The following is a 15,192-nucleotide window of genomic DNA, read 5'->3' on the forward strand; positions in this document are numbered from 1 at the left end:
GTGCTCAAACTGGAAGTGTCTGCCCAGAAACTGTGGTCCCTATTTCAAAAGTTCCACTTCTCTGGGAGTTCCACTTTTCTGGGAATTCCACTGCTGCTAGAATTCCACTGCCTCAGGCTGAGCCCTCACACTATGTGGATTAGAGGCTGCCTTGGGCTGTGTCCCCACTGTTCAGTCTCTTAACTACCCCAAGGAGAAGCCCCGGGCAGCAGAAGGTGGCTTCACAGCCATGCCGAGATCTGTTGAGTCACTTCCAGCTTGGGGTGGTGCTAGGATCTGGCTTTATATTTTAAAGTGGCTTGGTTTCTCTTCTGATCTGCTGTTTTACAAGCAGAGAAGATCTAACAGCCTGTGCCAGATTCTTCTATCTCAGTGGCTTCTCTGATCCCAGAGTTCTCCCCAGCCCGATAGGCACAGTGTGCTAGCACATAGCCTTGTCTGTGCTGGTCTTTTTTCTTCCTCACCTTGGAACCAACCTTTTCTGTTGAAACTCCAGATTCTCTTCAGCTGGTAAGTCGTGCTTCCAGTCCTTGTGGTTTTTATCAGTCCATTGTCATTTTTGAGGCTGATTTAACTAGTTGGTAATGAGGGAAGAAGGGAGCTTACAAATTCGCTAGTATCTTCTCCGCCATCTTGGCTTCGCCCCCCTCACAGAGATCTTAAAAAAGAGGAAAAGGACCCACATGTGCAAAAATGTTTATGGCAGCTCCTTTTATAGTGTCTAGAAACTGGAAACTGGAAACTGAGCCCATCAGTCAAGGACTGATGCTGAGTGAAATGAGCAGGACCAGGAGATCACAGCAAGATTATGTGATCACAGGAACTAAATCAAATGGCCATAGGGCAGTATTTAAAACATAAACTCTTCCCAAAGTTCTTATCCAGAAAGAATCCTAAGATTTGTTTTAGCATCATTTTCTTGGGTTAACTACCCAAACAGCTAACTGCTTCTGGAACTATGAGGAGAAAACAAGAGGTTGTTTCTTCTAACAATACCTTCAATTTATATTAGATTATCTCCTTCATTGTACATATTCTCATATAGTTTCCATCACCTCCTGCTAGCAATGGAGTGGCAGTCTAGATGTAGAAATTTATATTTTCATTAGTTTGTGATGGTTTTTATGCTGTTAATTTTTTAAATTTTATTTATATATAATTTTTGACAGTATATATGCATGAGTAATTTTTTTTAAAATATTATCCCTTGTATTCATTTTTCCAAATTATCCCCTCCCCCAATGACAGGCAATCCCATATATTTTATATGTGTTACAATATAACCTAGATACAATATATGTGTGTAAATGCCATTTTCTTGTTGCACATTAAGTATTAGATTCCGAAGGTATTAGTAACCTGGGTAGATAGACAGTAATGCTAACAATTTACATTCACTTCCCAGTGTTCCTTCTCTGGGTGTAGTTGTTTCTGTCCATCATTGATCAGCTAGAAGTGTTGAAGATATCCACTTCCATCAGAATACATCTTCATACAACACTGAAGTGTACAGCGATCTTCTGGCTCCATTCATTTCACTCATATGCTGTGTTAATTTCATAATCTAATAGTATACATGCATATTTGATAATTAGTAATGTCCTCGAGAGGCAGACTTGTTTGTTGGAGTTTTCTTGAAGTGAAGAAGACCTGATTCCAAGCCAGCTGTGTCCAACTAGCAAGCACCCACTGGGTACCAGCCAATGTGCCAATTACTTGGGGTACAAGGACAAAAAATAATAAGTCCTGCCCTCCAGGAGTTTACAATGCATCATTCTGTCAGAGAAAGTAACATGTATTAAAACAATAGTTACACCACCAACAATTATAATCACTATTAAGCACCTACTTACAATCTAATGGGGGAGACTACTTGCAAACAAATTTATACCAATCACATTATATATAAGCTAAAAAGGAAGTAATTGACAGAAAGAAGCCACTAGAATTAAGTGGAGTAGAGAAAGGCATCCTGTACAAATTGGAAATTTTTTGAGACATAAAGGAATCCAGGGAAATTAGTAGGTACAATAATAGTATTTATAATAATAATATAATGATTAATAATTAATTTATGATAGCAATGTAATAATAGTAAAAACATTTATACAGTACTTTAAGGCTAATGAAGAATTTTACAAACATTACCTCATTTTATCCTTATAACAATTCTGAGAGACAAGTGCTATTATTATCCCCATTTTACAGTTGAAGAAATGGAGGCAATCAACTGTTAAGTGGCTTGCCCAGATCATGCAGCTAATAATTGTCTGAAATCATGATTGCATGGAGGCCTTCCTGACTCCAAATCTAATGCTTTTTCTACCATGCCACCTGCCTATATATATTCTAAATATATATGTATAGATTAGATATGTGTGCATGAATCTAGTCTTTGACAAACCCAAAGATACTAACATTAGGGATAAAAATTCATTATTTGGAAAAAACTGTTGGGAAAACTGGAAATTAGTATGGCAGAAATTAGATATGGATCCACACTTAACACCATATACCAAGATAAGATCAAAATGGGTCCATGATTTAGGCATAAAGAACGAGATAATAAATAGATTAGAGGAACAGAGGATAGTCTACCTCTCAGACCTGTGGAGGAGGAAGGAATTTATGACCAGAGGAGAACTAGAGATCCTTATTGATCACAAAATAGAAGATTTTGATTACATTAAATTAAAAAGTTTCTGTACAAACAAAACTAATGCAAACAAGATTAGAAGGGAAGTAACAAATTGGGAAAACATTTTTACAGTTAAGGTTCTGATAAAGGTCTCATTTCCAAAATATGTAGAGAACTGACCCTAATTTATAAGAAATCAAGCCATTCTCCAGTTGATAAATGGTCAAAGGATATGCACAGACAATTCTCAAATGATGAAATTGAAACTATTTCCACTCATATGAAAGAGTGTTCCAAATCACTACTGATTAGAGAGATGCAAATTAAGACAACTCTGAGATACCACTACACACCTGTCAGATTGGCTAAGATGACAGGAACAAATAATGATGAATGTTGGAGGGGATGTGGGAAAACTGGGACACTGATGCATTGTTGGTGGAGTAGTGAAAGAATCCAGCCATTCTGGAGAGCAATTTGGAACTATGCCCAAAAAGTTATCAAACTGTGCATACCCTTTGATCCAGTATTGCTGCTATTGGGCTTATATCCCAAAGAAATACTGAGGAGGGGAAAGGGACCTGTATGTGCCAAAATGTTTGTGGCAGCTCTTTTTGTTGTAGCTAGAAACTGGAAGATGAATGGATGCCCATCAATTGGAGAATGGTTGGGTAAATTATGGTATATGAAGGTTATGGAATATTGTTGCTCTGTTAGAAATGACCAGCAGGAGGAATACAGAGAGACTTGCATGAACTGATGCTGAGTGAAATGAGCAGAACCAGAAGATCGCTGTATACTTCTATGCTGTATGAAGAGGTATTCTGATGGAAGTGGATATCTTCAACATAAAGAAGATCCAACTCACTTCCAGTTGATCAATGATGGACAGAAACAACTATACCCAGAGAAGGAACACTGGGAAGTGAATGTAAATTGTTAGCACTATTGTCTATCTACCCAGGTTACTTATACCTTCAGAATCTAATACATAATATGCAACAAGAAAATGGTATTTACACACATATATTGTATCTAGGTTATACTGTTACACATGTAAAATATATGGGATTGCCTGTCATCAAGGGGAGGGAGTAGAGGGAGGGGATAAATTGGAAAAATGAATACAAGGGATAATATTATGAAAAAAAATTACTCATGCATATATACTGTGAAAAATATTATAAATAAAAAAATAAAAATTGAAAAAAAAAAGAAAAAAAAGATATGTGTGCATGTATATATTTACATATAATATATGCAAAATACAGTATATATATACTAATATAAATGTACATAATGGATTGTATGTATTTATATATGTGTTACATATATATTATATATTTTTATATACACACACAAAATAAAGATATTAAGACAGCATAAGACCCTGTGAAACTCAATATTTTAGAGATTTCAGGCAACTTTCTAAGACTGTAAATTATAGATAAATTGCTTTTGGTAAAGGAAGCTTCCAACCAAGGAATTCTTTAGCCTAATAAAATCACAAGACAAGATTCCCTTCCGTGGAAGTTTCTCCCAAATTCTATCTTGTCAATAATTGTACTCATTGTGAAAGTGTAACAGAGTTCTGCCCAAACTTTGTTCCAGGTAACTGGTGGCAAGTCTGAGGAGGGTCTTCATGTGGGGAGGGGTATTCCCCCTAAGACTAAGCCCCTTATATAGATTCATCATAGTCTGGCCATGCTATGTAACAAAGTCACCTGTAGATCTTGGAAACAGCGGTGAAACACAAAATCAAATTTGAAGGCCTGAGCTAGAAATCAAAAAGACAGAAAATAAGGCAGATCAAGAGAAGGTGTCCAGAGCAGTTTCAAAGATTCTAAAGCAGTTTGTTGCATTGAGAGAATCTCTGAGCTCTGAAACTAAACCTGCTTCCTTGGCATCCCTGATGGACAGTGAGAGTTAAAAAAGAGGGAATTTCAAGGATGAAGTTGGAACCTCAATATGTAGTGCTATTTAAATCTTATATTGCCAAATACTCACCACCATCAAAAGCCAAACCATCACCTTAAAATTTAACAAACTCTTTTTAATGGCAGTCATTAATCTAATGTCACATGGCTGAATACTCTGAGGCCTTGTATTGGATTCACTATTTAGCTTTTTTTCCTCTTCAGGAAGTGCAGACATTTGCCTCCTCAGTAATTAAAAGAAGCCCAAATGTATTGACAAGAGTTCTTTAAATTTACTTGGAATGGGAAAAGAAGTAGGGGGTGGGGGTATTCAGGGAAGGAAGAGTATGAAATTAGCATTTAGAAGCCACTTACTACAGGCTGGACACTGTGCTAAGTTTGTTGTGATTGAGTCATTCAGTATTTCCCACTCTTTGTGACCCCATATGGGGTTTTCTCTTGGCAGAGGTATTGGAGTAGTTTTCCATTTCCTTTCCCAGCTAATTTTACAGATGAAGAAACTGAGGCAAATAGGGTTAAGTATTTTGTGCAGGGTCATTTATCTAGTAAATGCCTTCGGTTGGACTTGAACTCATAAAGAGACTTTCTGACTCCAGACCTGGCACTTTATCTACTGAGCCAACAACCCTGAGAAATAATTTGGTGCTATATTTATCCTCATTTTATTGTTGAAAAAAACTGACCCTTCAGAAGTGGGCTCCTTAGTGCAAATGAATCTGCTTCTGCAGATTTTCTTTTCTTGTTATAGTGAATACTGGGATTGCATTCACAAGATCTAGGTTCAATTGCCACCTCTTCTACTTTATTCCTATATGACTACTAGCAATTCAGTTGTTGATTCTGAGTCTCCGTTTCTTCACCTTTAAAACAGATCATTAACTAGGTCATTTATAATTTCCTTTCTAGTTCTGAGACTCCTGATTCAATACTTGTGTATTGTTTTAGGTTCTTTATGTCATCTAAAACTGAGAAGCAGCACAGTTGACTGAGTTGGTAATATAGGCCATAACCTTACTCTATAAGATTGGTACTTAGAGTAATTAGTAGATGCTCAGTTAATTAAATAATCAGTATTTAGTAAATCTTCATAGATTCATTAAATCCTACATAAGCTAGGAAGAGAAAGGCAGCACAGCATATCAGTAGAGAACAGCTTTGAAGCTAGGAAAATCTGGGTTCAGACCCAGGTTCCACTATATATATTGACCTTGTCATCCTTAATCCTTAATAGTGTAAGATTCAGAAAACATACTGACCTATGCTGGCAGAGGAAATATCTTCGCGTTTCCAAGATGAAATCACCGGGGCTAGTCCTTCCCTTTTTCCTTGTCCTAAGCTAGGAAAAAAAATACATTACAATAGTAAATTATTTGAATGAATTTTTAAAAAGCATTTTATTAACCCTTCACTAGGTGTCATTCACTGTTCTAAGTGCTGGGGATACAAATGAAGGCACCCCGAAGACACTTAAACTTAATAGTGGAAGTAACACGCATAGATCAGTAGCCAGGGAGAGGTATTTAAGTTTGTAAAACTATAAGGATGTTGAATGAACCCATTATTAGAAAGTAGATTGACATACTCTTTCCAGCAGAATCCCAGTAGAATAAATATGCTCCACTAGTAGTCCCAGACAGGGTATAAATGGCTACTGAAAAGATGACCACAAAGTAAAAGAATTGCTGGGTTCTGCTTAAATATAAGATGCCACCCATCAATCAAACAGTGAGGTTTCCAAATTAGGAGGCTTGGAACTGAAGCTACATACTCAAGAAGGGGCTTTCCCTATGAGTTAAACAATCTGGGGAGTCAATTTAAAGCAAATTAAGAGAGCAGGTGCGTATTCTTCATTCAGACACATGAAGGGGGTGACTCCCAGGAGAACATGATTTCAAAGAACATGAATACTGGCAGTAGACCAGAGTGCTAACTATGGATCTGAGAGAGTTCTAGTTTTGAATTGACAATTGAGTAGGATTGAAGAACTCTCCATGGGTCTGAGCAATTCATCCACTAGAGATGCTAATCTGAGTGAAGAACTTCATACAAGAAGAAAAAGAACAAGTTCTATATGCCTGCGTTAACTGGGTCATGCATTCCCTATACATGCCTTGCTACTGTGTAATGGCTGACATTATGGGTATCTATGGGAGAACGCATCCCAGATTTATGGAGGGAATAGTCTATAACCATTTTTCCTAAAAGAAAGATGATATCGCTAGGTGCTATTGTGATGACAGTACCCTTACTCTTTTTCTGAAGGGGATAAAACATGTAGGATAAGGGAGATGCATTTTCGGCTCTCTTAAACGTGACATCCTACGTAGGGGCCAAAATTTGTTAAATGTAGCCATTTGATGTTTGGTTGATAATGCAGTTAGAAGTATATTCTGATGTTGTTTTAATTTATTTTCAAAGATGTATTCTGACAGTGATGATTTAAAATATCTGCATTGCCATGGAAAAAGGAATGTTTTAATTGGATATTAATTAGTTTAATCCTTTCTGATTCTTATTACCAAAAGAAATTATCCCTTCCCTTGGGTTGCCAGATTCCCATATTAAATATCTGGGACAACATTGCCTGACCTAAATGGAGAGTATTTGGATGGTCAAGTTCTTGTTTTAGAAGCTAGTTGGTTGGGGGGGGAGTGGGTGGAGAGTGGAGAATGAGTGCTCACAGGCACTGAAGAGCTGGGCTAATTTACCTAATGTGATCAGAACAGGAAGTTGTAATTTTAGAATGTTAGGGGACTTTTTTCTACCTTCCCAAGGCAGAGTGGGATTGCATACATACACACACACACACACACACACACACTCACACCCTCTTGGCAGAAAAAACAGAGTGAATGATCTTGGGGTAAATAATGACACTCTGGCAGACCACCAAATGCCCTCTACCCCCCAAATAGCATATCAAACTTTGCCTGTGTTGTTGGGCAACACATCTGTGGATAGATCAACGTAGAAACCAGAAACTGTGCTGAAAGCAGGGCATGAACATGGATGGACAGAATCATGGAGATCAAAACTAAGACATCTTTTACAGAAATGCTCCCTTGTTATGTTTGTGTGCATGTATGCTTCTCTGTATGCTCATAGAACAAGAGGACCGACCATCAGTATAGTGTACTGGGAGGAAACATTGAACTTGGAATCAGAGGAACTATTTAAAATCGTGACCTTTTTCATTAACTACCAGTGTGATTTTGAACAAGTGGCCTGACCCCACTTTGGGCCTCAGTTTTCTCATCTCTGAAATGAGAGATTAACATAGATTTCCCTCCCAGATCTATATTTATGATGGTCTGATCCTGTTGTGGTTATGAATATCCATATATATTACCTCTAAAACATTGCTCATGATTTTTAAGATTAATTCTTCTTTTCAACAGCTGGCTGTCCAGACTCCTTGATTAAAGAGCTTCATCACTTCAGAATTCTTGGGGAAGAACAGGTGAGTTAACGTTTCAAAGGCTGTGAGATAGTGTCACAAAAGGCAGTCACTAATGAGACAGCTCCGTAGCTCTCTGGGGAAGCAGTGTGTGTCTGATGACCCCCAGAGCCCCTAAATGGGGAAGAAAAACACACAGGAGAGATGTGAGAACATTTTTTTAATCCTATACATCAGCCTTGACAGGTTATTAATTGCTACATCTGCTATCTGCCACAGCTTTTCAAGTCAGGACTCTAGTGGTAAACAGACACTACACAGTGGCAGACAGGCAAACAAATACACATGAATATGAACTACGCCTGGGGGAATCATGGTGAAAGTCTTGTCGGATTTGGTTTTGGTGAATAAGGGTATGTGGGTGTTATAGAGAAGGGTGGGATTGTCTGTGTTTAGTCCAAGGTTCTACATAGTGTTTCTATGTTTTGTCTATATATCTTGTATAATTTTCATAAACTTTTTTTATTTTCAAAACACATGTATAGTTTTGAACATTTATCCTTGCAAAATCTTTGTTCCAATTTTTTTCCTCCCTCCCTTCCCTCTTTCCCCCTCCCCTAAATGATACATAATTCAATTATATATTAAACATGTATACATATTTCCACAATTAGCATGCTGCATATATCTTGTATATTTTTGTAGCATATATCTTCTGATATAATAGCATTCTGCATGAGTTCCAACATATGTAAGGCTTATGGTGATTGTCCAATGGTTTCAATCATGGCTGATTCTTCGTGACCCTATTTGGAGTTTTCTTGTAAAAATAGCGGAGTAGTTTGCCATTTCCTTCTCCAGTTCATTTATACATGAGAAAACTGAGGCAGATGAGGTGCAGTGACTTGCCTAGAGTAACACTGCTAACAAGTGTTTAAGACCACCACTGAACTCGTCTTCCCTCCTGACTCCAAGCCTAGAGCTCTGTGCAGTGAGGTGCCACTTAGTGCCCTTATGTAGGATAGTTTATTTATGGAATAAGTTATTTAAAACCTGAGATGTAGCTCAGCATAGCATATTGGAAAGACACTATCTATCTAACTTAAACATGGATTTGATAGCACTTTTGACACAAACTGGCGGTGTGACCCAGAATAAGTCATTAACTTTTCTGTGCTGTAGATAATTATCTGCAGAACTAAGTTGATATGTGTGGAAAGAAGCCATTTCCTCACTCATAGTTGCCTCTACCACTACAATCACATTCCCAGTACAAGATGAGATGAAACAAAACAAAAGCCATACTGAATATTCAACAAAGCACATCATATTTTAAATGGATACGGACATTTCTTGGACATGATCAGTGTGGATTTTTTTTTATTGCATATTTGGAATAAGGATTTTGTTTTTCCTTTTTTGTTGTTGTTGTTGTTGTTGTTTTTTTTTTTGTTTGTTTTTTGTTTGTTTGTTTTTTTGTTGCCCAGGGTCACACAGCAAGAAAGTGTTAAGTGTCTGAAACCAGGTTTGAATTCAGGTCCTCCTGACTTGAGGGCTGGTGTACTATCTGCTGCACCACCTACCTGTCCCTCTTCCTTCTTTCTTAATGGGAGTGAGTGGATGGGATGGGATAATGTTGAAGAGTGAAAAGAGGGGCTATTTTTCTGACTGGAAAACAATAAAAACTGTATAAGATATTGCATAGAATAGTGGGAAAAGGGATGGACTTAGAGATAGAAAGTCATGGGTTCAAAGTGCTGCTTTTGATATTCTTAACTATGATTAGCCACTTATGGGACAGCTAGTGGCATAGTACAAGTATCAGTCTTCCCAATTTCAAATCTGGTCTCAGACACTTTCTAGCTGTGTGACCCTGGACAAGTCACTTAATCCTAGTTATCTCAGTTTCCACATCTGTCAAATGAAGTGGAGAAGAAAATGGCAAACCACTCCAGTATCTTTACCAAAATGGGGTCATGGATACTTGGCCAAAACTAAAACAACTCAACAACTGCAAAAAGCTACTTGTAATTCTGAGCCACTCTCTAAGACCATACATTTAGTTATTTAGTATTAATGGCTTATAACAGTTATGTCAACACTAAATGATTAAACTAATGGCCAAAAAGATATGGAATTTTAAAAATGTTTTTGCATAGCTATTGGTCATATATGGGTTATATATGTCATGGCTTTGCTGTGTCAAATATTTTATTTTGAAATATCAAAATCACCAAGGCACAATAGGTGATAATTTTGCTGGTCTATGGAATAAACATGCTTTGCCTGATTTTAGAGTGCCCAAAGACACCTTTTCAAACAAACTACCAATTTTCTTCCCTCAACTCAAAAAAAGCCATTTAACTTAGGATGGTTCTGTCTTCTAGTTAATACTATCCATCTCCAGGATGAAGTAGAAAGCAAAATAGTTAATGAATGGATAGTATAGAAAATCTAGACAATGTCTGAACATCTCCTGAGAGAAGATATTACGATGTCTTTTTTTTTCTTTAAATATTTGTGTATTCCCAGAATATACATGTAGAATATAAAACCATATTGAAAAAAATATTTTATCATGATGTGTCATTTTACATTATGTATGATACTAATTCTTTCCTTTAACAAATATTTTGAAAAATGATTTAAAATGCACAACTATCTAGAATACCATGAAATTTGAAAGCCATTTTCCAATAGAACCCAAGGAGTAGCTTTTCAAACTATGACTTAATAGTATAGAATTTTTTTTGCCATTTCTTATCTGACTCATAAATCATCTCTTTTATTTATCATATATATGTATGATATATATTTTAAATGATATATATTTATTCTAATATAACCAGACAATTAATAGTAAAAAGAAACCAAAAAAAAATCAATCATGTCCTCTGTTTGGGTTTGAATGAAATCAGACTGCTTGTCATTTTCCTTTGGAATTGAATTCAGGGATATTAATCAAAATCAATACTTCTCTGATTGGAAACACAAAAAGATGAACCATCCTTGTTTACTTTCCTAAGAAACATCATTTAAGGTACCTTGTATTTCATGCAAAAATGTGGGTATTTTAATATTGTTCATTGTTTATATCAAGTCACCTTGAACTCATCTTTTTCTCTAAGCCTGTAGTCTTCATTATTTCTCTCTGTGCCATAACCACTCACTGAGTGTCTCAGGACCGGAAGATCATCTTTGACTATTCCTTCACCTTCACCTTTCACAACCAAATCCATTACTAAGTCCTGTAAATTACACATTCATTATTTCTCTCCCTTACATCTGTTCCTCTCTATTCCCATGGCCACCACCCTCTTTTCAGGCTCTGAGTACCAACCACCTGGACTTTCATTATCCTTTCCAGGCCTTTCATGGCACAATCATGTGTTTATTTTTTTCTTCTTCTTCTTCTTTTTTTTTTTTTTTTTAATGTGAACCGATCTCATCATGTTATTTGGTTTCTCAAATATCTTCAGATACCTAAGCTCTGGATTTGCAAAGGCCCAATTTTCTTCTTGGAGCAATCTATGTACCCCCCATAATAACCTGAATCTGGCTTATTTACTGCTAGCTATCCTATAAGGGATATTAAGTACCACTCATCATCATTCCCATAAGCATACAAAAATAAATGTAAAAATTGTGATGAAATAAACTACCTACCTCCAAATAAAGAGCTGAAGGACTCAGAGCACAGAATGCAACATACACAATTTTTTTTTTTTTCTGGATAAAGGCCAATATAGATTTTTTTCTTTCATTCTCATAATGACAAGTGAAGAGGGAAAAGAGGCACATTTTTGTCAACTGAAAAATAAAAAAATTTAAAAAGAAAAGTTGAATATTTCTTTAGTGTATTAATGAACAGAAAGATACTAGTTTTCTATCCCCTGTGATAAGAGAATAGTTATACATTCCACCTTTCAGATGTGTCATTTTTTAAAACTACCCTCCAATATAAGCTCTCTTAAAGGCAAAGACTACTTCTTGATTCTTTTTTGTATCCAAAAATACTTAGCACAGAGACTAGCAGATAAGAGGTACCTAATTAGTATGTATTGATTGACCTTTGAATGATTCTGGAGATTAAGAGAAAGATAATGAAAAACTGGAGTCAGATGAGTCATTTCTTAAACTACCCTCCAATCCTTGAATCTCAGTCAATTATTGAGTAGTATAACTCAGTGTACTGCTAGACAAGCTTTATGTTAGATACCAATTTTAGGTTCCCATTATGTCTTACCTCCTTCCCCTGGGATCAGTTCCTGCTTCTGTTGCAGCCTTTGCCTTGTATTCATTCCTCTATCTTCTCCTACTCTGCCTTTAGAGAGCTACTCTCCAGAAGTGCAGTTTTGTGACTTCCTAAAACCAACAAAGATAGCTAGGTGGCATAGTGTCTTGGAGTCAGGAGGACCTAATTTCACATTTGACTGCACTTAACTAGAGGTATAACCCTGGACAAGTATTTTACCCTGTTTGTCTCAGTTTCCTCATCTGTAAAATGAGCAGGAGAAGGAAAAAAGATACAAAAAAGAATCAAGAAATAGTCTTTGCCTTTAAGAGAGCTTATATTCTAATGACCTCAGAGAATAAATAGTTATCATCACTTATTTCAGGGTTTGAGGCTGTACTTGAGAAGCAGAATTGTATAGTATAAAATACAAATAATATAAATATAAATCTTGGCATCAGAGAAAACTGGTTCAAGTTTTACCACCAATTATTTTTGGAAGGGTGAGAGAGTTGATAGATTTTTATTGATGTTTTTATATCAACTAGATTTCTCGCTATTCTTCTCTGCTCTACATTCCCTGTTCTCCCAGAGAATCACTTCTTCCAATAAAAAATTGAGTGGGGGAAGAGAAGAGAAAAATTCAGTAAAATACATCAACACATTGAAAAAATCTCACACCATATACAACATTGAATGCCCAAGGGGCCTCTACCTCTGCAGAGGAACAAAAGAAGGTGTCTTCTCATAGCTCAGGTCTTCTTGGGGCCAAGGGCTTTCTTTATAATTTTTCAGTATTCATTTTCATTTGTTTTGGGTCGTTATTGACATTTTTATTGTGTATGTTAATTTATATAGTTTTCTTGCCACTGCTTAGTTCATTTTATATCAGTTCTTGTATATTTTTTACATTTTTTCTGAAAATATTTATCAATTTTATTGTTTCTTAAAATACCATAATATTGCATAATATTCACATACCAAAGTTTGCTTACCCACTCCTCAACTGACATCCTCCATTGATTCTAACCCACTGCTTGACTTTGGATAATTCATTTAACTTTATAAAAACCTCAATTTTCTCCTTTTAAAATGGGAATAATTGTAGTACCACTTTCACTTTACTAGTGTTAAGTATATGTAAAGATTGCTTTACATACTATACATACTATATAATATACTTTACATACCATACATACATATACTTTACATACTATACATACTATATAAATGTCAGCTGTTATTATCATCTTGGATCCTACTATAGAATTAATGATCCAGAGTTAGAAGGAGCACTCTAAGTCAAGTAGTCAAATTCCCTCATTTTACAGAGAAATGAAAGAAAAGTCCAGAAAGTTATGGAACCTGCCTGAGGTCACAAAGGCAGTGAGTGTGAAATTAGAGCCTGTTTTCATTTTGCCTGTTAACTGTATTTTTGCATTCAACATTCATACTACTTAATAGAGAAAGCAGGACTGAAACAAGCATTGAGTAGCTGTTCTACCTCATTTATCACCCAGGACAATAATACTATCCCTTCCTTGATCTTTTCACCAATAAAACTGGTTTTGTTGGGATTTTTAAATTGGTAAAGGTGGGGGTATTGTCTTTAACTTTCCCAATCAATCAGCAAATTCTGGGCTTCAGCATTTTTGACAATGTTCTTAAAGTACTTAAAGTAAAGCTTTTAACAACTTGGTCTCAATTTTTCAGCCTTCTCTTTCCCTGCTTTATGATCTAGCCAAGCTAACCATCTTTCTCTTCCCCACACATGATAACTCTGTTTCCTATCTCCATGCCTTCACATTAACCATTCCTCATGCTTAGAATGTATTATCTTCTTTCCTCCACCTCATTCTTTTCTTTCTTTCTTTTTTCTTTCTTCCTTATTTTTTCATTTCTTTCTTGTTTCCTTTCTTCTTTTTGTTCAAAAGCTATTAAAAAGCCCAATCCCTCCACTGCTTAATAAGTTAGGAGTTCCAACCTGCTTTGTGTCTGATCTAAGCTGAACATTAGATAACCTGATCTTCTCTCTCCAATTCTGCCTTCCTTCATTCCCAAGATTCATTCCCATATTGATGTTGGACTCACTGTGGATACCTGATCAGTTTATCATATTGCACATCAGAAATTCCAAACTTAAAATATCCATCACCCTTAGACTCCCCAATCGTAGGAATTACAAATGTGCCCCCCTTTCTATCGAGATGCTACTCAAACATTACTTTCTATATGGAACCTATTTGATCTTTCAACTGTTGGTGCTATGCTTTGCTAACTACATTATATTTATTTTGTATATATTTAATCAGTATTTAGTTGTCTTAATTCATGTCTCTCCAGATAGATTGTAAGGGATTGTTTCATTCTTTACATATAATAGGCATCTTATAAATGCTTATTGATTGATAAGTACCTTCTTTTTTGAATACAATGTAAACTTCATATTCTAATAATTTCATCAAATTTTAATAATAATTATAAGGTCAAATTTATTTCCTTATGTTAAGATCTTGAGTTTACCTTTCTTTTTAGCCATATCCTATGTCTTTCTATGTGGACATCTCAGGATTTGGGTGTTATTACAAGTTACTTCCTTAAAATTGACATTGCAGAGGTTTTTGTCTCTTGTTTTTCCTACACTCCTCCCCATCTGTTTTTTTATTTTTTTTTATTTTAGAGCTCTTTTGATTAAATTCACATCTAACTCATGTTGCCTAGACCAAAGATATCAGTGTAATTTAAACATTATAAGCCCAAAGTATCTTCATCAAGCCTGAAAATTTTAGCCTTTTGCCCAGAATCACAATTTTTGGCTCAAAGAGATTTATGTTCATTGTTGGGACCTTATAACATCTATATCTCCTTGGCTTATGCTTCAAACAAAAGATTCAAATATTATTTTCTACATGGAGCCAATCCTGTAGACATAAGAATCTGGCTAATTTTAGTGCTCGCCTAAGGTTGTTCATTTCCACAACAACAT

At 35.9% G+C, this 15,192-nt stretch overlaps 1 protein-coding gene across 1 annotated transcript in view; it reads left to right on the plus strand.

Annotated features, from left to right (window-relative positions):
* The window catches only part of PRKN (parkin RBR E3 ubiquitin protein ligase), a 1,861,641-nt gene that overhangs the window by 1,550,791 nt on the left and 295,658 nt on the right, over positions 1-15,192 (plus strand). Inside the window, 1 exon segment of the mRNA XM_074309364.1 lies at positions 7,974-8,035. Coding sequence (XP_074165465.1) covers positions 7,974-8,035 — 62 coding nt within the window.

Source organism: Sminthopsis crassicaudata, chromosome 4, assembly GCF_048593235.1.
Source record: "Sminthopsis crassicaudata isolate SCR6 chromosome 4, ASM4859323v1, whole genome shotgun sequence".
In the NCBI taxonomy this organism is placed as follows: domain Eukaryota; kingdom Metazoa; phylum Chordata; class Mammalia; order Dasyuromorphia; family Dasyuridae; genus Sminthopsis; species Sminthopsis crassicaudata.